General features: G+C 33.1%; 1 protein-coding gene and 1 long non-coding RNA gene across 3 annotated transcripts; one reads left to right on the forward strand and one right to left on the reverse strand.

Annotated features, from left to right (window-relative positions):
* Nucleotides 1-11505: 11505 nt before the first annotated feature.
* Nucleotides 11506-18970, reverse strand: LOC130167970 (uncharacterized). The gene is made up of 3 exons (XR_008827357.1): nucleotides 18834-18970; nucleotides 16051-16129; nucleotides 11506-15784 (listed from the first exon to the last, which is right to left on the reverse strand). It is a non-coding gene; the product is annotated as an uncharacterized LOC130167970 (long non-coding RNA).
* LOC130167969 (rab5 GDP/GTP exchange factor-like) lies at nucleotides 18055-25639 on the forward strand. Of its 2 annotated transcripts, none has more exons than XM_056374522.1 (9): nucleotides 18055-18195; nucleotides 18881-19077; nucleotides 19181-19353; nucleotides 19749-19927; nucleotides 20991-21072; nucleotides 21228-21360; nucleotides 21518-21609; nucleotides 21734-21990; nucleotides 22949-25639. In XM_056374522.1, exons 2-9 carry the CDS (start codon nucleotides 18905-18907, stop codon nucleotides 23375-23377), a joined length of 1518 nt encoding a protein of 505 aa, XP_056230497.1. In that variant the 5' UTR covers nucleotides 18055-18195; nucleotides 18881-18904; the 3' UTR covers nucleotides 23378-25639. The 2 variants fall into 2 exon arrangements, with proteins under 2 accessions (XP_056230497.1, XP_056230498.1); XM_056374523.1 differs by having other exon boundaries at nucleotides 18884-19077.
* The last annotated feature ends 178 nt before the right edge of the window (nucleotides 25640-25817 follow it).

Here is a 25817-nt window from a genome sequence, read left to right on the forward strand (position 1 = left end):
CCTTTTATGCCTTAATATACTATGACGTTTTTTGACATTTTTATGCCATACTATACTATGACGTTTTTAAGACCTTTTATGCCTTAATATACTATGACGTTTTTTGACGTTTTATGCCATACTATACTGTGACGTTTTGTGGCATTTTTAAACCTTATTGTACTATGTTGTTTTATTCCTTACCATACTATGATGTTTTTAAGACCTTTTATGCCTTAATATACTATTATGCTTTTTTCACATTTTATGCCATACTATACTATGACGTTTTTTGACATTTTTATGCCATACTATATTATGATTTCTTTTCGCATTATTATGCATTAATATAATATGTCATATTATTCCTTACCATACTATGACGTTTTTAAGACCTTTTATGCCTTAATATACTATTATGTTTTTTTCACATTTTATGCCATACTATACTATGACGTTTTTTGACATTTTTATGCATGAATATAATATGTAGTTTTATTCCTTACCATACTATGACGTTTTTAAGACCTTTTATGCCTTAATATACTATGACGTTTTTTGACATTTTTATGCCATACTATATTATGATTTCTTTTCGCATTATTATGCATTAATATAATATGTCATATTATTCCTTACCATACTATGACGTTTTTAAGACCTTTTATGCCTTAATATACTATTATGTTTTTTTCACATTTTATGCCATACTATACTATGACGTTTTTTGACATTTTTATGCATGAATATAATATGTAATTTTATTCCTTACCATACTATGACGTTTTTAAGACCTTTTATGCCTTAATATACTATGACGTTTTTTTTTGACATTTTTATGCCATACTATACTATGACGTTTTTAAGACTTTTATGCCTTAATATACTATGACGTTTTTTGACGTTTTATGCCATACTATACTGTGACGTTTTGTGGCATTTTTAAACCTTATTGTACTATGTTGTTTTATTCCTTACCATACTATGATGTTTTTAAGACCTTTTATGCCTTAATATACTATTATGCTTTTTTCACATTTTATGCCATACTATACTATGACGTTTTTTGACATTTTTATGCCATACTATATTATGATTTCTTTTCGCATTATTATGCATTAATATAATATGTCATATTATTCCTTACCATACTATGACGTTTTTAAGACCTTTTATGCCTTAATATACTATTATGTTTTTTTCACATTTTATGCCATACTATACTATGACGTTTTTTGACATTTTTATGCATGAATATAATATGTAGTTTTATTCCTTACCATACTATGACGTTTTTAAGACCTTTTATGCCTTAATATACTATGACGTTTTTTGACATTTTTATGCATGAATATAATATGTAGTTTTATTCCTTACCATACTATGACGTTTTTAAGACCTTTTATGCCTTAATATACTATTATGTTTTTTGACGTTTTATGCCATACTATACTATGACGTTTTGTGGCATTTTTAAACCTTATTGTACTATGTTGTTTTATTCCTTACCATACTATGATGTTTTTAAGACCTTTTATGCCTTAATATACTATTATGTTTTTTTCATATTTTATGCCATACTATACCATGACGTTTTTTGACATTTTTATGCCTTCCAATACAATTTCATTTGATGCCTTACCATACTATGACGTTTTTTGACGTTTTATGCCATACTATACTATGACGTTTTGTGGCATTTTTAAACCTTATTGTACTATGTTGTTTTATTCCTTACCATACTATGATGTTTTTAAGACCTTTTATGCCTTAATATACTATTACGCTTTTTTCACATTTTATGCCATACTATACTATGACGTTTTTTGACATTTTTATGCCATACTATATTATGATTTCTTTTCGCATTATTATGCATTAATATAATATGTCATATTATTCCTTACCATACTATGACGTTTTTAAGACCTTTTATGCCTTAATATACTATTATGTTTTTTTCACATTTTATGCCATACTATACTATGACGTTTTTTGACATTTTTATGCATGAATATAATATGTAATTTTATTCCTTACCATACTATGACGTTTTTAAGACCTTTTATGCCTTAATATACTATGACGTTTTTTGACATTTTTATGCCATACTATACTATGACGTTTTTTGTCATTTTTATGCCTTCCAATACAATTTCATTTGATGCCTTACCATACTATGACGTTTTTATGACCTTTTATGCCTTATTATACTATGACTTTTTTTGACATTATATGTCATAACATACTATGACTTTTTTTTACGCATTATTATGCATTAATATAATATGTCGTTTTATTCCTTACCATACTATGACGTTTTTATGACCTTTTATGCCTTGATATACCATTGTGTTTTTTTCACATTTTATGCCCTACTATACTAGGACGTTTTTTGACATTTTTATGCCATATTATACTATGACGTTTTTTGGCATTTTTATGCCTCAATGTACTGTGTTTTTGTATTCCTTACCATACTATGACGTTTTTATGACCTTTTATGCCTTATTATACTATGACTTTTTTTGACATTATATGCCATACCATATTATGACGTTTTTTGGCATTTTTATGCCTTAATGTACTGTGTTATTTTATTCCTTACCATACTATGATGTTTTTATGACCTTTTATGCCCTGATATACCATTGTGTTTTTTTTCACATTTTATGCCATACTATACTGTGACTTTTTTTGGTCATTTTTATGCCTCCCAATACAATTTCATTTGATGCCTTACCATGCACCACACTGCACAGAAAAGTCCTAACATGGATTTGAACTCACAACCTTTGGAATGACAGCTGATGCTTTTAACCACTCTACTACCCTACCAACTTATGATCTGGAAACTTAGTAGTATAGTCATGCAATACAATTCGTAAAACATAATATATTAAGACATTAAAGGTTATTATTATTTTTATGCCTTCCAATACAATTTCATTTGATGCCTTACCATACAATGACGTTTTTATAACCTTTTATGCCTTAATATACTATGATGTTTTTTGACATTTTTATGCCATACTATACTATGACGTTTTTAAGACCTTTTATGCCTTAATATACTATGACGTTTTTTGACGTTTTATGCCATACTATACTGTGACGTTTTGTGGCATTTTTAAACCTTATTGTACTATGTTGTTTTATTCCTTACCATACTATGATGTTTTTAAGACCTTTTATGCCTTAATATACTATTATGCTTTTTTCACATTTTATGCCATACTATACTATGACGTTTTTTGACATTTTTATGCCATACTATATTATGATTTCTTTTCGCATTATTATGCATTAATATAATATGTCATATTATTCCTTACCATACTATGACGTTTTTAAGACCTTTTATGCCTTAATATACTATTATGTTTTTTTCACATTTTATGCCATACTATACTATGACGTTTTTTGACATTTTTATGCATGAATATAATATGTAGTTTTATTCCTTACCATACTATGACGTTTTTAAGACCTTTTATGCCTTAATATACTATTATGTTTTTTGACGTTTTATGCCATACTATACTATGACGTTTTGTGGCATTTTTAAACCTTATTGTACTATGTTGTTTTATTCCTTACCATACTATGATGTTTTTAAGACCTTTTATGCCTTAATATACTATTATGTTTTTTTCATATTTTATGCCATACTATACCATGACGTTTTTTGACATTTTTATGCCTTCCAATACAATTTCATTTGATGCCTTACCATACTATGACGTTTTTTGACGTTTTATGCCATACTATACTATGACGTTTTGTGGCATTTTTAAACCTTATTGTACTATGTTGTTTTATTCCTTACCATACTATGATGTTTTTAAGACCTTTTATGCCTTAATATACTATTACGCTTTTTTCACATTTTATGCCATACTATACTATGACGTTTTTTGACATTTTTATGCCATACTATATTATGATTTCTTTTCGCATTATTATGCATTAATATAATATGTCATATTATTCCTTACCATACTATGACGTTTTTAAGACCTTTTATGCCTTAATATACTATTATGTTTTTTTCACATTTTATGCCATACTATACTATGACGTTTTTTGACATTTTTATGCATGAATATAATATGTAATTTTATTCCTTACCATACTATGACGTTTTTAAGACCTTTTATGCCTTAATATACTATGACGTTTTTTGACATTTTTATGCCATACTATACTATGACGTTTTTTGTCATTTTTATGCCTCCCAATACAATTTCATTTGATGCCTTACCATACAATGACGTTTTTATGACCTTTTATGCCTTATTATACTATGACTTTTTTTGACATTATATGTCATAACATACTATGACTTTTTTTTACGCATTATTATGCATTAATATAATATGTCGTTTTATTCCTTACCATACTATGACGTTTTTATGACCTTTTATGCCTTGATATACCATTGTGTTTTTTTTCACATTTTATGCCCTACTATACTAGGACGTTTTTTGACATTTTTATGCCATATTATACTATGACGTTTTTTGGCATTTTTATGCCTCAATGTACTGTGTTTTTTTATTCCTTACCATACTATGACGTTTTTATGACCTTTTATGCCTTATTATACTATGACTTTTTTTGACATTATATGCCATACCATATTATGACGTTTTTTGACATTTTTATGCCTTAATGTACTGTGTTATTTTATTCCTTACCATACTATGATGTTTTTATGACCTTTTATGCCCTGATATACCATTGTGTTTTTTTTCACATTTTATGCCATACTATACTGTGACTTTTTTTGGTCATTTTTATGCCTCCCAATACAATTTCATTTGATGCCTTACCATGCACCACACTGCACAGAAAAGTCCTAACATGGATTTGAACTCACAACCTTTGGAATGACAGCTGATGCTTTTAACCACTCTACTACCCTACCAACTTATGATCTGGAAACTTAGTAGTATAGTCATGCAATACAATTCGTAAAACATAATATATTAAGACATTAAAGGTTATTATTATTTTTATGCCTTCCAATACAATTTCATTTGATGCCTTACCATACAATGACGTTTTTATAACCTTTTATGCCTTAATATACTATGATGTTTTTTGACATTTTTATGCCATACCATATTATGACGTTTTTTGGCATTTTTATGCCTTAATGTACTGTGTTATTTTATTCCTTACCATACTATGACGTTTTTATGACCTTTTATGCCGTAATATACCATTATGTTTTTTTTCACATTTTATGCCATACTATACTATGACATTTTTTGACATTTTTATGCCATACTATATTATGACGTTTTTTGACATTTTTATGCCATACCATATTATGACGTCTTTTGGCATTTTTATGCCTTAATATACTGTGTTTTTTTATTCCTTACCATACGATGACGTTTTTATGACCTTTTATGCCTTAATGTACCATTATGTTTTTTTCACATTTTATGCCATACTATACTATGACATTTTTTGACATTTTTATGCCATACTATACTGTGACTTTTTTGGTCATTTTTATGCCTTCCAATACAATTTCATTTGATGCCTTACCATACTATCACGGTTTTATGAACTTTTATGCCTTAATATACTATTATGTTTTTTTCACATTTTATGCCATACTATACTATGATGTTTTTTGACATTTTATGCCATATTATCTTATGACGTTTTTTGGCATTTTTATGCCTTAATGTACTATGTTGTTTTATTCCTTACCATACTATGACGTTTTTATGACCTTTTATGCCTTATTATATAATGACGTTTTTTTGACATTATATGTCATAATATACTATGACTTTTTTTTCGCATTATTATGCATTAATATAATATGTCGTTTTATTCCTTACCATACTATGACATTTTTATGAACTTTTATGCCTTAATATACTATTATGTTTTTTTCATATTTTATGCCATACTATACCATGACGTTTTTTGTCATTTTTATGCCTTCCAATACAATTTTATTTGATGCCTTACCATACTATGACGTTTTTTGACGTTTTATGCCATACTATACTATGACGTTTTGTGGCATTTTTAAACCTTATTGTACTATGTTGTTTTATTCCTTACCATACTATGATGTTTTTAAGACCTTTTATGCCTTAATATACTATTATGCTTTTTTGACATTTTTATGCCATACTATATTATGATTTCTTTTCGCATTATTATGCATTAATATAATATGTCATATTATTCCTTACCATACTATGACGTTTTTAAGACCTTTTATGCCTTAATATACTATTATGTTTTTTTCACATTTTATGCCGTACTATACTATGACGTTTTTTGACATTTTTATGCATGAATATAATATGTAGTTTTATTCCTTACCATACTATGACGTTTTTAAGACCTTTTATGCCTTAATATACTATGACGTTTTTTGACGTTTTATGCCATACTATACTGTGACGTTTTGTGGCATTTTTAAACCTTATTGTACTATGTTGTTTTATTCCTTACCATACTATGATGTTTTTAAGACCTTTTATGCCTTAATATACTATTATGCTTTTTTCACATTTTATGCCATACTATACTATGACGTTTTTTGACATTTTTATGCCATACTATATTATGATTTCTTTTCGCATTATTATGCATTAATATAATATGTCATATTATTCCTTACCATACTATGACGTTTTTAAGACCTTTTATGCCTTAATATACTATTATGTTTTTTTCACATTTTATGCCATACTATACTATGACGTTTTTTGACATTTTTATGCCTTAATATACTATGACGTTTTATGCCATACCATATTATGACGTTTTTAAGACCTTTTATGCCTTAATATACTATGACGTTTTTTGACGTTTTATGCCATACTATACTGTGACGTTTTGTGGCATTTTTAAACCTTATTGTACTATGTTGTTTTATTCCTTACCATACTATGATGTTTTTAAGACCTTTTATGCCTTAATATACTATTATGTTTTTTTCATATTTTATTCCATACTATACCATGACGTTTTTTGACATTTTTATGCCTTCCAATACAATTTCATTTGATGCCTTACCATACTATGACGTTTTTTGACGTTTTATGCCATACTATACTATGACGTTTTGTGGCATTTTTAAACCTTATTGTACTATGTTGTTTTATTCCTTACCATACTATGACGTTTTTTGACGTTTTTATGACCTTTTATGCCTTAATATACTATTATGCTTTTTTCACATTTTATGCCATACTATACTATGACGTTTTTTGACATTTTTATGCCATACTATATTATGATTTCTTTTCGCATTATTATGCATTAATATAATATGTCATATTATTCCTTACCATACTATGACGTTTTTAAGACCTTTTATGCCTTAATATACTATTATGTTTTTTTCACATTTTATGCCATACTATACTATGACGTTTTTTTGACATTTTTATGCCATACTATACTATGACATTTTTATGCATGAATATAATATGTAGTTTTATTCCTTACCATACTATGACGTTTTTAAGACCTTTTATGCCCTGATATACCATTGTGTTTTTTTCACATTTTATGCCATACTATACTATGACGTTTTTTGACATTTTTATGCCATACTATATTATGATTTCTTTTCGCATTATTATGCATTAATATAATATGTCATATTATTCCTTACCATACTATGACGTTTTTAAGACCTTTTATGCCTTAATATACTATTATGTTTTTTTCACATTTTATGCCATACTATACTATGACGTTTTTTGACATTTTTATGCATGAATATAATATGTAGTTTTATTCCTTACCATACTATGACGTTTTTAAGACCTTTTATGCCTTAATATACTATGACGTTTTTTGACGTTTTATGCCATACTATACTATGACGTTTTGTGGCATTTTTAAACCTTATTGTACTATGTTGTTTTATTCCTTACCATACTATGATGTTTTTAAGACCTTTTATGCCTTAATATACTATTATGTTTTTTTCATATTTTATGCCATACTATACCATGACGTTTTTTGACATTTTTATGCCTTCCAATACAATTTCATTTGATGCCTTACCATACTATGACGTTTTTTGACGTTTTATGCCATACTATACTATGACGTTTTGTGGCATTTTTAAACCTTATTGTACTATGTTGTTTTATTCCTTACCATACTATGATGTTTTTAAGACCTTTTATGCCTTAATATACTATTATGCTTTTTTCACATTTTATGCCATACTATACTATGACGTTTTTTGACATTTTTATGCCATACTATATTATGATTTCTTTTCGCATTATTATGCATTAATATAATATGTCATATTATTCCTTACCATACTATGACGTTTTTAAGACCTTTTATGCCTTAATATACTATTATGTTTTTTTCACATTTTATGCCATACTATACTATGACGTTTTTTTGACATTTTTATGCCATACCATATTATGACGTTTTATGCCTTAATATACTATGACGTTTTATGCCTTAATATACTATGACGTTTTTAAGACCTTTTATGCCTTATTATACTATGACGTTTTTTGACATTTTTATGCCATACTATACTATGACGTTTTTTTGACATTTTTATGCCATACTATACTGTTACTTTTTTTGGTCATTTTTATGCCTTCCAATACAATTTCATTTGATGCCTTACCATACTATGACGTTTTTTGACATTTTTATGACCTTTTATGCCTTATTATACTATGACTTTTTTTGACATTATATGTCATAACATACTATGACTTTTTTTTACGCATTATTATGCATTAATATAATATGTCGTTTTATTCCTTACCATACTATGACGTTTTTATGACCTTTTATGCCTTGATATACCATTGTGTTTTTTTTCACATTTTATGCCGTACTATACTGTGACTTTTTTTGGTCATTTTTATGCCTCCCAATACAATTTCATTTGATGCCTTACCATACTATGACGTTTTTATGAACTTTTATGCCTTAATATACTATGACGTTTTTTTGACATTTTTATGCCATACTATACTATGACGTTTTTTGTCATTTTTATGCCTTCCAATACAATTTCATTTGATGCATTACCATACTATGACGTTTTTATGACCTTTTATGCCTTAATATACTATTATGTTTTTTTCACATTTTATGCCCTACTATACTAGGACGTTTTTTGACATTTTTATGCCATATTATACTATGACGTTTTTTGGCATTTTTATGCCTCAATGTACTGTGTTTTTTTATTCCTTACCATACTATGACGTTTTTTGACATTTTTATGCCATATTATACTATGACTTTTTTTGACATTATATGCCATACCATATTATGACGTTTTTTGGCATTTTTATGCCTTAATGTACTGTGTTATTTTATTCCTTACCATACTATGACGTTTTTATGACCTTTTATGCCCTGATATACCATTGTGTTTTTTTTCACATTTTATGCCATACTATACTGTGACTTTTTTTGGTCATTTTTATGCCTCCCAATACAATTTCATTTGATGCCTTACCATGCACCACACTGCACAGAAAAGTCCTAACATGGATTTGAACTCACAACCTTTGGAATGACAGCTGATGCTTTTAACCACTCTACTACCCTACCAACTTATGATCTGGAAACTTAGTAGTATAGTCATGCAATACAATTCGTAAAACATAATATATTAAGACATTAAAGGTTATTATTATTTTTATGCCTTCCAATACAATTTCATTTGATGCCTTACCATACAATGACGTTTTTATAACCTTTTATGCCTTAATATACTATGACGTTTTTTGACATTTTTATGCCATACCATATTATGACGTTTTTTGGCATTTTTATGCCTTAATGTACTGTGTTATTTTATTCCTTACCATACTATGACGTTTTTATGACCTTTTATGCCGTAATATACCATTATGTTTTTTTTCACATTTTATGCCATACTATACTATGACATTTTTTGACATTTTTATGCCATACTATATTATGACGTTTTTTGACATTTTTATGCCATACCATATTATGACGTCTTTTGGCATTTTTATGCCTTCCAATACAATTTCATTTGATGCCTTACCATACTATGACGTTTTTTTCATATTTTATGCCATACTATACCATGACGTTTTTTGTCATTTTTATGCCTTCCAATACAATTTCATTTGATGCCTTACCATACTATGACGTTTTTTGACGTTTTATGCCATACTATACTATGACGTTTTTTGGCATTTTTATGCATTAATATAATATGTCGTTTTATTCCTTACCATACTATGACGTTTTTATGAACTTTTATGCCTTAATATACTATTATGTTTTTTTCATATTTTATGCCATACTATACCATGACGTTTTTTGTCATTTTTATGCCATACTATACTATGACATTTTTTGACATTTTTATGCCATACCATACTATGACGTTTTTTGACGTTTTATGCCATACTATACTATGACGTTTTTTGGCATTTTTATGCCTTAATGTACTGTTATTTTATTCCTTACCATACTATGACGTTTTTATGACCTTTTATGCCGTAATATACCATTATGTTTTTTCACATTTTATGCCATACTATATTATGACGTTTTTATGCCTTAATGTACTGTGTTTTTTTATTCCTTACCATACTATGACGTTTTCATGACCTTTAATTGTCATTTGATACTACGTCATAGTACAGTTAGACTTAGTGGAGGGTACCAAAGCAGGTCTGGTGATTATGCAAACACTGCACAGAAAAGTCCTAACCTGGATTCGAACTCACAACCTTTGGTGTGATAACTGCTGCTTTTAACCACTCTACTATCCTACCAAATTAAGTTCTGTAAACTTAATAGTAACGTCATGCAATACAATTCGTAAAACATAATATATAAAGGCATTAAAGGTTATTATTATTTTTATGCCTTCCAATATAATTTCATTTGATGCCTTACCATACTATGACGTTTTTATAACTTTTTATGCCTTAATATACTATGACGTTTTTTGGCATTTTTATGCCTTAATGTTCTGTGTTTTTTTATTCCTTACCATACGATGACATTTTTATGACCTTTTATGCCTTAATATACCTTTATGTTTTTTTTCACATTTTATGCCATACTATACTATGACATTTTTTGACATTTTTATGCCATACTATATTATGACGTTTTTTGACATTTTTATGCCTTAATGTTCTGTGTTTTTTTATTCCTTACCATACGATGACATTTTTATGACCTTTTATGCCTTAATATACCTTTATGTTTTTTTTCACATTTTATGCCATACTATACTATGACATTTTTTGACATTTTTATGCCATACTATACTGTGACTTTTTTGGTCATTTTTATGCATTCCAATACAATTTCATTTGATGCCTTACCATACTATCACGGTTTTATGAACTTTTATGCCTTAATATACTATTATGCTTTTTTCACATTTTATGCCATACTATAGTATGACGTTTTTTGACATTTTTATGCCATACTATATTATGATTTCTTTTCGCATTATTATGCATTAATATAATATGTCATATTATTCCTTACCATACTATGACGTTTTTAAGACCTTTTATGCCTTAATATACTATGACGTTTTTTGTCATTTTTATGCTATACTATACTATGACGTTCTTATTGTCATTTTTATGCCTTCCAATACAATTTCATTTGATGCCTTACCATACTATGACGTTTTTATAACCTTTTATGCCTTAATATACTATGACGTTTTTTGACATCTTTATTCCTTAATGTATTGTGTTTTTTTATTCCTCACCATACTATGACATAAGTTAGTTGGTAGGGTAGTAGAGTGCTTAAACGCATCAGCTGTCATTCCAAAGGCTGTGAGTTCGAATCCAGGTTAGGACTTTTCTGTGCAGTGTTTGCATAATGACACACATCACTTTACAAAACTAAGATGTTTTTATATATTTTTATGCCTATGACATTTTCATACCTTACTACTATAACATCTTTATCACATTTTTATACCCTACTAAAATATGATGTTTTTTGATATTTTTAAGCCTCACTCTACTATCACATTTTTATGCCTATCTATATTTTGACTTTTTTGACATTTATGTGCCTATACTCTGACGTTTTTTTTAAATTTTTAACCTTTTACGCCCTATCATACCATGACATTTTTTGACATTTTATATATAAGTATACTATGATGGTTTTATACCTGACTGTACTATATTCTTTTTGTGGCCCTGTGTAGTGTCAAGTTTGTAAGACTTCCATGGTGGTACAATGGTTAGGATTTAAGTCTTGCAGTGAGAAGATTGTGTTTTCAAACCCAGCATCTTATCAGCAATACTATACAGTTATGTGTTTATGTTTTACAAAACTAAGATGCTTTTATACATTTTTATGCCTATGACATTTTCATACCTTACTACTATTAAAGTTATTCTATATCGTTTTTTGACATATTTATGCTTTAGTAAAGTATGACATTTTTAATACTTACTATACTGTTTTATACTATAGATATTTTATGACATTTCCTTGGCTTACTATACAATAACGTTTTCTGACATTTTGATGCCTTAGTATACAAGGACTTATTTGGCATTTTTATGCCTTAAAATACTATGATATTTTTTGACATTTTTATACTTTACTATACTATGACGTTTTTTTGCCTCACTATACTTTAACGTTTTTTGCCGTATGTATGCCTTACTATATTATAAAGTTTTCTGACAATTTTGTGCCTTACTATATTGTGCCGTTTTTATATCTTGATATACTACGACGTTTTTTGATGTTGTTCATGCCTTACTATAATAGGACGTTTTTACCTCTTACTATGATATGCCTTTTATTATAGGGAGGTACTGAAGTACAATGGTAAAATATGTTGCCCTGCAGTACCATAATTCTTGGTTCGAAACCCTGTTGGGACTTTTCTGTGTGATTAATTGATGACTAATGCCTACTATGCTGTGACCTTTTTCGTGTTTTTATGCCTTACTATACTATGACGTTTTTTTGGTGTTTGTTTGTTTTTTTCTTTCTTTTCCTTAGCGGTTTCATATGTAATTTTTACATATATAAACTATACTTTAAATATATATGATTTTACTTCATGTGTACATATATTCCATATATGGAAATTCAACACAGGTACATATATTCCTGAATGTAAATTCAGATATTGTATGTTATTAAACCATTTGGTAGATGGCATTCAAAAGCCAATCTCTTTGTTTTGGATGAGTGGCTGGGTTGTTGTGTCCCTACCAATGTTGAGACCAAACCTTCGCACCTGCTCCATAACATCAAGTTTTTACAAGCTAAGAAAAACAGTTTCAGCTTCATGACAATGCATTTTTCATATTATGCAACTGGTTTTTTAATGGTTTATTTGGTTTACTCACTTCAAACCTACAAAGGAACATCAATTTAGGACATACATTGTTTTCACTCATCAGGACAGCAATGAAAAGATGTTTAAATGTTTACAAGTTGAAAACCAGAAAAAATTGGTAAAACAATCTGTGATTTCAGCAACACTTTAACACCTAACTAAAACTAATGCATTCTAATACAACATTCCTGCAGTAACGATTATAATGTTTTTATTGAAACTGTTTTAGAGAGGTGTTTCAAATGTATGATCAATTGAGAGGATGAGGTTTTTGGTGCTGTTGAACTGTATTATATCAGATTATTATATCAGAATGCATGGAAAACAAAGCCATGAAACTTCAATCCTCTGACCAAATGTTTATTTTCAAATCTCAAAAGAATTGTATTTCTAAACATGAAGGAAGAACCCACATGGGCAAATGGAGATTAAAGATTAACACAATAAATCAAATTAGTCTTATATGTCCTTAAAGAAATAAGGATAAAGTTATCAGTTATAGACTAACATGGACATAGTATAAGAACTAAAGACTAACATAAACTTCTATAACCAGAAATGCCATCCCCCGCAAAGGTGAAAAAGAATGAATGAGTGAAGCTTTTATGTTATATAAAGAGTAACTAAGTGAACTCAAAAATGAGGAGTGGTAATGGGCAGAACAAGAGCCTATCAGTGATGAGGAAAGCAAAGGAAGTGAGGCAAGGGATGTGAGGTGAAGACAGGTTGAGGAAAATTGAGAGAAATTAAGGATCCTGACTATTCCATTCCTGTAGAGAAGAAGCCTACTGTCAGGTTTTCCTGCTTCACCTCCACAAGCTATTTGACTATTAGACCATCAGTATGATGTGTTTTCAACAAAATGTATGGTTTTCAGTCAGAGGAAATCAGATTCTGTCTAAAAAATCTTTATGGTCTGACCTGCTCACTTTGATCTGCATTAATGGTTTACCTCATTTTGAACAAACACTAAACGGCAGACATTACAGTTGTCATTAGGTAAAGGGGGCCTAAAAGGCGACCTGGGTAATCACACCCCAGGATATACCATCCTAAAACCTTAGATGGTGGATGCAAGGACACACCTTGTTACTGACAAGGCAGAGATGTGTTTTTGAAAACCATATATCTTATTTGAACCAAAAATATTAAATAGCAGGGTCTGGAACTGCTGAATAAGAAAATGTATTAAAGGGCAAGTGAAAATCACAACAATCAATAAAGGGACAAAACTATTTTATTACATGTAGGCCTATAGACTTTTAACAAGAGGCCTTAAATCTTAAGTTTATAAATGCTAAAATACCTAAAATGACAGTCCAACATAACATGTGAAGAGGCAGACTAACTGAGGAGTGCCCAGGGTTGCCACCACTTACCCACTTCAGGTGCAGCAAAACAAATCTCACAGCAAACATGATCCAATTGACACTTGTGTGCAAGTGCTCTTACATGCATGCATAAAGTGTGGGGACCTAACCCTAACCCTGACCCAGTTGACTGAATATAACAAACAAGCTAAATAAACCATGAGGCCAAACAAAGTATACAGGATCAAATGCATCAGGTGAATCACCTCTGTTGTGGGGGCATGAACAGGTCACTCTTGGTGGACAGGTCAACAATAGATGGAAAACATCTAAGGAAACCATACAGGCTTTAAAACACTCTGTGGTTTGGAAATGATAAATAAGTTCCTCTAACTTTTTTGCAGAATAATCAATGGGAGAGTTTCATAGTGATACCACCAGAAATAAAAATATATAAGCCAATGAGGCACACATTTATTTTTTTCTTAGAATTTTATTAATGAAAACAAATTACAGAATTATTTTATTTTAAATGGATTGTAATTCATCATTCACAAACCATTATGCAAATATAATTAGTATGGCTCCCTGGAAGAGGTTGTAATTACAATTTATACTTTACTTCATCATTATCTAGATACAGTATCTCTCCACCAGCAAAGATAAATCAGTACTTTTTGTTTCAGAACAACTACATGGCAATCAGATTTGTCACAAAATAGTCTTACATTTCTTAACTTGACTACCCCCTGAAAAATACCATCCAATCCTGTTACATGTGGTTTCCTTGTCGATATGAATAAACAGATGCAATGTATCCTACTGCAGCATATAGGTTGTTTATTTATAGTGTTTAAAGCTGCAAGAAAGTTTTATATGTGAAAGAATAATGAATAATTAAAATGTATTTAGGCCAGTCCAATGTGTGCAGAAAACATTTGTATATACTGCGCATAGTCAGAATCAATCTGGCAATGAATTCTGAACACCTCAGTAAACTAAAACAGCTTTAAAAATTGCATGATGCTGAATGTTGTGACTCTTCATTCATTCTTCTCTGTCCACAATGCCTCAGCAGTAGAGATGAATGTGAATGACCACTTCTGCTCCTCTTGAGACACTGTGGAAACAATAAAACAACATCACTGCCATCAGGTGTTGCCTGTTATTCCTCTGTTCCATTGTTTTTCAAAAAAAATTTAACACACATCAGTGAGCAATAATACTGCACTGGGTGACATGTTTTTCATCACAATGAACATGGGCACTGTAGTTTACTTGGAGTTAATCCTGCATACATTGTACTGTAAATATTAACTGTGTATTAATTGTCAAGTTTTCAAGTATTGACTCTCTCTGTTGATCATTCAAGACAGCATCACTCACAAGGTCGTCCAGCAGCTGCATATCACAGGATTTGACACCCTGTCCACAAACTCAGTCCTCACCCTGGCAAGCTGCTCATCTAGAGGAAGGAATGTGAAGCATGAACAGGTTATTCAGGGGAAGGTATAGATGACCTATTCTAACTTCTACTGGCACATCACAGACAAACCCACTCCACAGCCTGGTAATCCCCTACCTAGAGGAACCATTATGGAGTCAAAAAAACAAAAAGACAAATAAATGAATAAAGTACACTCTTTCACTTCACTTTTTAACATGATTTAAGGTTCTTAACATGAATTGAAAATACACTCCGCAGCCTATAGTATTTAAAGAAATAGATTACAAAATAGATGCCACAAATTTGACGTTTTTAAAGATAATGCTCAGTTTTTGTTAAGAGGTGTGTGTTTATTATTTTGAAATGTGTATCTAATATTCTGCTTGTAAAAAGGGTGGGCAACATGTTAGATATAATACAGTTTAGTCCAACACCACTACAAACCTCAATAATAAACATATAGTTAAATTAATAAATTAATAATTTGTGTTGTTGTGTAAAAGCTCAATTTGCATAGGAGCTTAACTTAGGCTATTGTGTGTATTCTGTTATCCAGCCATTGCTTCCAACTCTCTGCTTCTCTACTCGTACTTCTGGCATGAGCTAAAGCGAAGCATAATGCTGTTTGTGAAGTCTTCTACAAAATATGGACCTTCATCCAGACCTCAGCAGAATGCTTAACAATCAGATTGCGTTCCTTTAATGAGGTCTGGACTAAGATGGGTCCCCAGAAGAATTGTCATTTTATATTCTGAATAGATTGTTTCCGTTACTGTTATGTAGCTTAAAAAATAAAAACCAAAAAGCTATAGATCGCCTTTATGCCAGCTTGCAAAGTATTTTCTTTTTTTAGAAAACAACCCTCTTACCTGCCATTGCTCATAAACCCTGTGTTCACGTCAACTAACTCTAAAGTAAATTGTTTTGAACATAGGTTTTCAATAACATGATGAAATTAGGCGGTTCCTGTGTTGCCAGATTTGGCTGACATGGTAGCCCAAACAGAGCATAACCAGCCCAATGTTTAATTTTTATTTAGTCCATCCTATATATTATGATCTTAAATATCAGTATGCTTAATGGTTTTTAAAAGTCTTCACTTACATCACCTACATGAACAGATATAATCTTTTACAAGATACAATTTGCCCTGGATTCAGTGAGTCATGCTGTGGGCTATAAATTGATTCGTTTTTATTTATTTGTTTATATTTTGGAAAATTGAATACAACTAAATCTCTATTAGCAGTTCATTGTTTGCAAAGCACCCGTGAATGTACTGAGAAGTATCAATTAATAACTTTTATACTGAAGAAAACTTACAAACCCCATCATTCTCAGGGAAGTGCTACTGTTGTACGGAGCGCCTTCTACTTTCATTTGAGTGGGTTCATTGACGTGGATTTGCGATGGACGATGTACCTATTAATAATATCCTCGGAAAGTGTAAATCACACAAATCTAAAAGTATGTGTATCAGGTTTAGGTGTTCAATTTTGAGTTATGATTCCGACTAATAGTTTTAGCCAAAATCTCCTCTATGACCTGCGCATATAACTGCCACCGCTGCTACTGCAGCTGTTTATGGTGATGATAAGCAGCCAAACTACATAACTTCCTGTTGTTTATGGATCACCTGCATGCACCTGTCCTTTTCAGTTCACAGTATCCTCACCCCACATCTCTCCCTCTGGGCCTCCCTTACAGTCCCTTACTTCCGGAGAAAACTTCGAGAGTAGGCTATAACCTGATTTTTTATAAAGTGAAAAAGCGCCCGATCTGGCAACACCGGTTCCAGATGTTGGCAAGAGACTGGGTGGAGTCAAAGAGCTGCACTGCCTCATTTCTTCACCATGCACAACATGAGACAGGTACAATGTGGCAACACTAGTCGGCGCTAGACCATTTCACCTGATGTATAGCATACCAGAAAAGAAAACACATCAGCGAAGAAGAAACAACTGACAGACAAAATGGCTGGGGATAAAGCTAGCTGCCTGGCTAATGTAAACATCCACTAATAGTACACTGGAGCAGGAGCGACGATAACGTTACTCGATAGATTTGGCACTGCGAATGAGACTGTATGTTGACACAAAATCCATAACCAAGAGTATCTTCATTAACGTGGTGTTAATTTAGCTCGTTACCTAGCTTATCTTTGTAAATAGCTAAGGTAAATACTGGTAGCTAGCTGTAGATTAGCTTATTGATTTCGTGTTTTTAGGTGTGACAAAAACAATTTAACCATGTTTTAGAAATGCTAATGATACGTAATTGTAACCAAGGCACAAAGCTGTTATGAAAAGATACCAAGTTTCAAAGTTAGCGTTAATGCTCTGTCAGTTGACGTCTGTGAGAGTCAGCCACTGGCTATCAGCTAGCTATAGCTAACCAGTTGAGATTCTTTCCTTTCACCAGATGTAATTTATTACCTTCCGCAAAATAAATCCAACCAGAGCAGACAAGGACTTGATTCAATTCTTTGGATCGGTCTACATTAAATTGCTGTTTTAAACTACTGTTTTACCCCAATTAGCTGGTTAGTCTGATCAACGTTGTGTAATGAGATTTGGACTTGGAGCTCAGCAAGTTAACGCTGCAGAAACTTGTCAGCAATCTTGCATGCATTCAATGTAATAATGAGCACTGGGATTTGTTTTCTTTTTTTGTACGCACGACAATGCACGGTTTATGTCCTTGATTTGCAGTTCGTACTCACGGCTTTGTTTGTTTTTTTTAAGTTTTCGGTCTTCTGGTCCCCCCCAGCAGTCCTCCTGACTTTGGTGAAAAATGATGAGCCAGCGGCGTGGGATCCATCTGGACCAATCAGAGCTGCTTTGCAAGAAAGGATGTGGTTTTTATGGCAACACTGCTTGGCAGGGCCTGTGCTCGAAGTGCTGGCGAGAGGAAAATCAGCGAGAAAAGCAAAAACAGATTCAAGAAGACTGGGCACTTGCTGAGAAGTCTGTCTGTCTCTCTTTCTTGTGTCCTGTGTACAATCATTCGATAATGTGTTCATCTGTCCATCTGACAACTATTACACCTGTATTGTCTTTTCCCTCCCAGGCTACAGAGAGAGGAAGAGGAAGCATATGCAAGCAGACATCAGAAGGCCCAATCACAGCCTACCATCACACCCTTCAGCAAGTTTGAAGAAAGGAAAACTAAGGAAAAGTCCAGCAAAGTTAACACAGTCACTAAGTTTTTTATTCCTTCCACAAAAACACCACCAAAAAAAGGTATAGTATATATGCAGATGTTAGAATGGTAGTTATTAAACATCTGTTCTTTATGATGTTTAAAGTTCCCATTACTGGTGAGAAATTAAGAGATATCTGTGTCATATATGTCATTCATTATTAATTTGACTCATTATCAGCTTGCTTTCATAGTATAAGTCATTCCTCATTTTTTATGGAACCCGTTTTGGGGACCTGTTTTACTGAAACATTAAGAAACAAAACCAGACCATGGTCTCCCAATCTCAAGTTCAATGATCTGTTTGTCTTTTCAGTTCAACCACTTCCCTCGATTTATAGCTTGATGCCTTCACACACTGCAGCACATAGCACAATACTAAAATGTTTGTGTTTGCAGCTTTGATTGAAATAACATTAAATGTCTTCCCCACCAGATGGTGCTCCTTTTGATACACAGTCCAGCCCAAGCCCGAGCTCCTCCACAAGCCGGCAGTCCTGCGTGGACAGCGACCACGCAACGCGAGAGTTCATTGATTTTCTCAAGCCTCTGAAGTCTGGCAGGGAGATCTTCAAACAGTGCCGGGCTTTCACTGAAAGCATGGTCTATAAGCGAGTGAGTATAGAAAGAGGCGATTGACTCTTTTCACACTGCCAGACAAGATTGCCTTTCTTTTGGAACTGAGAGGACACAGACACATGACTGCAGGGAGCAGCAATATCACATGCAGTTACAGAGCATACACGCAGACACAGGAGTGAAAATATCTAACAGATTCAAAGAGTGAGCTGCTAGCTGCTATGCTGACTGGTAAAATGGATCAGTTACATCCCCATGTTGGTGCTCCTGTAAGTGTTAGAGGTTCCATGTGGTACGCTTTGGTAGGTGATTGTGTGTATTTAAAATTTATTTTGGGGGTGTGCTCACTCTTGCAGCCCAGAGTGCAGCTCACTCTCAGTAGAAGGTGTAGCCACAGTGTTTCTGATTTAACATCACTGCGCTGGGCAGGTGACAGGTGTGTTTACACTTTACTCTGAAAGACGTCACAACTCGGAAAAGTGGCAAAAATTAGCATGTTCAGCTGGGTGTCTTGTCAGTGCCAATTGGAGCTGGAGCCAATAAATACCGGTGACTACTGCACTGTCATTTGACCCAAGAGTGAATACCAATTGAACCCTTTCACATTTACAACAAAAGCCAGCCGTTAGTGCGTGTGAGAAGGTGTGTTACTAATTATGTTTTTCTGTGTTTTGGGTGAAATAAGCTTATAGGACCCATTTCATTTTTACCTATGCTGACAGTAGTGATAGCAACACTGATAGTTTTCATTTCAGTGTGCTGGCACTTCATGTCTGCTATCTATTACACTGTTTCATTAACACCTTATCAACTGAACACTTCTCTCTTTCCAGTGTCCCAGTTACAGAATGAAATTAGCTTAAATGCTTCACTTCAAATGCAAAAAAATTAAGCAATAGTGCTTAACAGCAGCATTTATTTTTTGTAGTTTGTTTGACGTTAACTATTTGTGAATTTAAAATTGCTTAGTAATTGTTACATTTAATCAGATAACACGATCAATATCAAAACCAAAAACTCCATGTAACATTGTAATTTTTTAGAAATTAAATTAAATGTAATCTGAGATTAAATGTTTATTTCCATTCCCTTCATACAGGACATGGGTGCTGATGAGCTGTCAGAGTGTGTGCAAGACTTCTACCAGAACCTCTCAGAACGCCTCCAGACCCAGTTCAAAGGTACTGCTTAACTCTTTAACTATTTCTAACAGTTACAGCTGATTCGTCTTGCTTAACACTCAGGATTAATTAGCCATAAACAGTGAATATCATGAAGATACAGTGAATAATGTCTTTGTCCTATATATTATTGTTTTTTTTTTTGTTCTTATTAGGTTCGTCAGATCATGTAGAAAGCGTTATGGATGAAGTAGAGAAGTACATGATGACTCGTCTCTACAAGGAAGTCTTCTGTCCTGAGACCACGGATGATGAGAAGAAAGACCTGGCCATTCAGAAGAGAATCAGGTTTGCAGTTGTAATAATAATGCTTATATTTTCTATGCAAGTTGTCATTACTTTCTCTGCATTTTCTCTGAGCACAAGAAAACACAATTGCAGGTAAAATTATTATATCTGAGAGTTACTTACGGTAAATTGAAATTGTTACCGTATTCTGTTTCAGAGCCTTGCACTGGGTCACCATAGAGATGCTGTGTGTTCCTGTAGATGAGGAGATCCCTGAGGTTTCTGACAGTGTAGTCAAAGCCATCACAGGTAAGTCTCTTCAGGTTTATTCCAGAAGTCCATGGTAGGACATTACCTAATTATCTTAGTGGTAGAGATCTAGTAGGATTTTCAGCTGAACACTTTATCTCCTCAAATTTCTGTATCATACCAGATGTGATTGAAATGGATTCGAAGCGTGTGCCCAAGGACAAGCTGGCGTGTATCACTCGTTGCAGCAAGCACATCTTCAACGCCATCAAAGTCAGCAAGAAAGAAGCTGCTTCAGCAGATGACTTCCTTCCCACGCTCATCTACATTGTGTTGAAAGCAAACCCCCCGCGACTGCAATCCAACATCCAGTACATCACCCGCTTCTGTAACCCCAGCAGACTCATGACTGGAGAGGATGGTTACTACTTCACTAATTTGGTGAGGAGATGAGTACCTGCTTGTATTTATCTGGTTTATTAGTGTATGTATATATCTCCAAAACAGGTCTTTCTATTAGTTTTTTTTCCATTTCATTTTTATCAATGAGGGTAAGATGAATAACAAACACTATAACATACTGTGTGTTATGCAGTATAGCTTAATAGCACCACAAATAACACCTACTGAAGTGATCAAAAAGTTGCAGGACTGTTGTATTAGTCTGTAGTAGTTTTATTTCGGTGTACCTGATAAAAATGCATCTAAGTATATATAAAATAAACAATAGATGTCAGATGCTGGTATCAGTCCAGCTCATCTTGAAATCTTTCTCATACAAAAATTCATGTTAGAGGCAGCTGAGTTACAAATCAGACAGTTGTCCCAATAGACCATGATGCAATGTAGCCAGCCACAGTGTTGCTCCACTGTGTACTGTGGTAGCAAAGTAAGAAATTACAGATTGAGAAAAAGAAGTTACAGTTAAAAAAGTCAACTACAACCCTTGGTCTCAAATTACCTCCTGCTGAGTCAGTCAGTTGAAAATTCTTAAAATCTCCAAAACATTCAAGGCTTTAAGTGCTCTTGAACACAGTTAAATGCTATTTTATTTTGCCATTTTATGTCTTTATTAGAGAGATATAACAGATGACAGGAAATGAGGGGAGACAGATGTTCTACTCCTCAGCAATAAAGGTTCCCTGTCGGTCACCAACATAACAGTTTGGTTTTGGTGCCTCAGTAATATTTTACATTAAAGTTAATTTTTAAAAGTCTTAAAAACATTGCAGTTAGTTGTTCTGCTGTTCTTCTGGTGTCACCTGTCTTCTGATTGGTCAACACCTGCTTTTATTTTCATGTTTTTTTTTAATTCATCATGTTTACCACTCCAGTCTAAGTGAATCTGATGCCACAGACGAATTTTCATTTAATGACCCTCCACATCCCCTCTCCCCAGTGCTGTGCAGTGGCCTTCATTGAGAAGTTGGACGGTCAGTCTCTGAACCTGAGCTCTGAGGAGTTTGAGCTCTACATGTCGGGCCAGGCGTCCCCCCACTGGACACAGGCCAGTGGAGCTTCCTCCTGCTCCCCAGGCAGCGCAGCTCTCAGTCAGGTCCACGAAAGGCTGGACATGCTCACAGGGCTCGGGGAAAGACAGGAGCGCGTAATGGAGAAGGCTCGTCAACTGGAGAGTGACCTCATCGACTGGACAGACGAAGTGGAACAGAAGGTGCAGAGCGTCCTGGAGAGCTTTCCGCCAGAGACACAAAACCCTACCGCAACCACAGCTAGTGGGACATCTGCAGCACCATCAGCAATAGACTCTGATAACGTTGAGAATGAGCTATTGCCCCCACCACTGCAACCGCAAGTGTTTGCTGGTTGATATGAAAAGCTCTGCTCTGAAAAAAATCTAGAGGCTTTACTCCACCCTCCCCCTTTTCCATGCTGTTAAACTTGGCTGTTTGTATGCACATACAGCAGCTGTCTGATATGGATCCCATTTCCACTCCAGCCATCTCAATTCCATCCATTATCCTAGAGGCCCTGACAATAAACTGAAAAGTAATGGAAAAACTGATTTAAAAGAATAGTTTGGCATTTTGGGAAGTGCCCGTAATTTTAAAGTTAGAGTTAAAGGAGATGATTAATGCAACTCATATCTGTACGTTAGAAAGTCACAAAATCCACCTATCCACCTTGTGAAGCTCAACAGTCAACACATTATATCTTGTTTGTTTAGTTTGTAAAACAACACAAAAGTGTAAAAACAACAAGCTACTTCTCTTTGTACAGATTTGTGAGCTTTAGAAGAGCTAGTAGGTGAATTTTGTTGCCTGTGGACAGGGTTACCGTTAGATTCATTATGCTAAGCTAAGCTAAGCGAGAGTGGCATCAATTTTCTCATGGAACTCTTGGCAAGCATTTCTCAAAATGGCAAACTATTCCTTTAACATCAGGGAACGTGAGGCAGAGGATAAGTATACTCCAAGTCTTTTGTCCTGGATCCGTGGCGAAGCCCTGATGTTCTGCATCTATTACAGTTTCAGTTCAGTTTCAGGATAAGCAGACTTGTACTGGCACCCTTGACGCAACCATGTGCTTTGGTGTTCCCAGGCTATTAATCCCCCTCCAGTGTGTTCTGACTGTTGCTTCCTCTAAGTGGGGTCTTCTGGAAAACCCTTCACAGAGTGTCGTCCAGGAGGCATCCTGATCAGATGCCCAGACCACTTCATTTGGCTGCTTTTAATTCAAAGTAGCCGACTGACTCCACTCCAAGCTTGTTGCAAATATCTAAGTCGGCCACCCTCAATGGCATTTCCAGTACCTCAATACTTCTTCATCCTTGTTATTGTTGTTACATTTGTGCAAACAGGATAAATGGTTGGATGTGATTTTTAAACATGTTTCTGTCATTATTCACAACTTGTTAAGTGGAGGCTCAAATTGACTCAGAGAACCCTGCTGCCCAAGTGGCATTTAATAATATAACAGCACATAAAATATGTTTTTGGGAAATGAAATGAAAAAGTCTTAATGATGCAAACCTTAACTTCCCCTTACTAAAATATCCCTCCAGCCCATGCTCATGATTCCTGCTGTATTTACTGTGTATGTTACTAGCCTCTGGAGAAATTTCCAGAGAGAAAGACTATTCACGTGTGTGGCAGTTGTGCATGCGGGCAAGTGTGGGTGAGTGTGTGTTGCATGGACATGTTCCGTTAATGTCGATAAATCATAAAATCCTCCCGCTGTGTGTGTGGATATTGTAGTCTCGTTTTCATGCCAGACCTCTCACTCCAGCCATAAGCTGGATGTACAGTGATTTTATTTTTCTATAGAATGGCAGGTATCAATTCTTCTGGATGCAATAGGAGACATTAATCCTGTAATATTTACAGTAGTAATCTTGTTAAAGAAAATTGTTTGAAAACATGTTACATGAATTCTAATGGTTTAATAGTAAAATGTTCATCTTTTCATTTATCTTCTCAAGAGGGTGTCATAAGAATATCCCATCAATAAATAAAAATCAGTTTTAGGCGAATTATATTATTGTTTTGCTCTGTAAGAGCTGTTGGATGAACTAGGTAACACGGCGGCAAGGCTTCTATTTAATTTTAACGCTCTTAATTCAGAAGGACATTGAATGAAGGAAGTAATTGCTATATTCAGTTGAAAGGATAAAGGATTATTGGTGAAAACTGTGTTGGGGGCTTTTACCACACAGATGTTTTTCAACCAAGTCTTTGTATTTGGCAGTTGTATGTTTGGATAATGTTAAAGGGACATTTTTTCCCTTTGCCCATTAGCTAATATTTCCTTATGCTGCTAGAGCTGAATCTTTTGTAGTTCATATTTTTGCAATAGTGTAGTCAGTGTGCCATTGCTTTCCAATTTTAGTTTGAGAAAAAGCTTTTAATGCAAACAACAGCTTGAATAACTTCATTGCACTGTATGCAGAAGCCATTTATCAGGTATTTTAAAGTTTGAAACATCATGTTTGTAACCTTATAGGTTTGTCATTGTATTACATGGGAGAAAGTAACTTAATACTGTCTTTTATTTAAATGTAACTTATTGGGGCAGTATTAGTATATTTGCATCTATGGGTGTGTGATGATAATGAATAAAAATTGAAAATGCATGTGTGCTCGTGCAGTTCCTGTTAATGTTGGTTCACTTGACTGCCATGAATTTGCAAACTATGAATAAATGGAGTTAACACTGAGAATGTAACTATTTATACAATTCTGTATAAAATATATATCAAAAATACAAGCCTAATTACAACCATACTTTATTATTACCTAGAGGGGAAAATT

The sequence above is a fragment of the Seriola aureovittata genome, chromosome 4 (genome assembly GCF_021018895.1).
Source record: "Seriola aureovittata isolate HTS-2021-v1 ecotype China chromosome 4, ASM2101889v1, whole genome shotgun sequence".
Taxonomy (NCBI): Eukaryota; Metazoa; Chordata; class Actinopteri; order Carangiformes; family Carangidae; genus Seriola; species Seriola aureovittata.

Bases quoted from the DNA above. Each gene is read 5' to 3' on its own strand.
- LOC130167969 (XM_056374522.1), top strand. From the start codon at position 18,905: ATGATGAGCCAGCGGCGTGGGATCCATCTGGACCAATCAGAGCTGCTT. The intron at 19,078-19,180 runs GTCTGTCTGTCT...TTTCCCTCCCAG, and splicing joins GACTGGGCACTTGCTGAGAA to GCTACAGAGAGAGGAAGAGG. The intron at 19,928-20,990 runs GTGAGTATAGAA...CCCTTCATACAG, and splicing joins AAAGCATGGTCTATAAGCGA to GACATGGGTGCTGATGAGCT.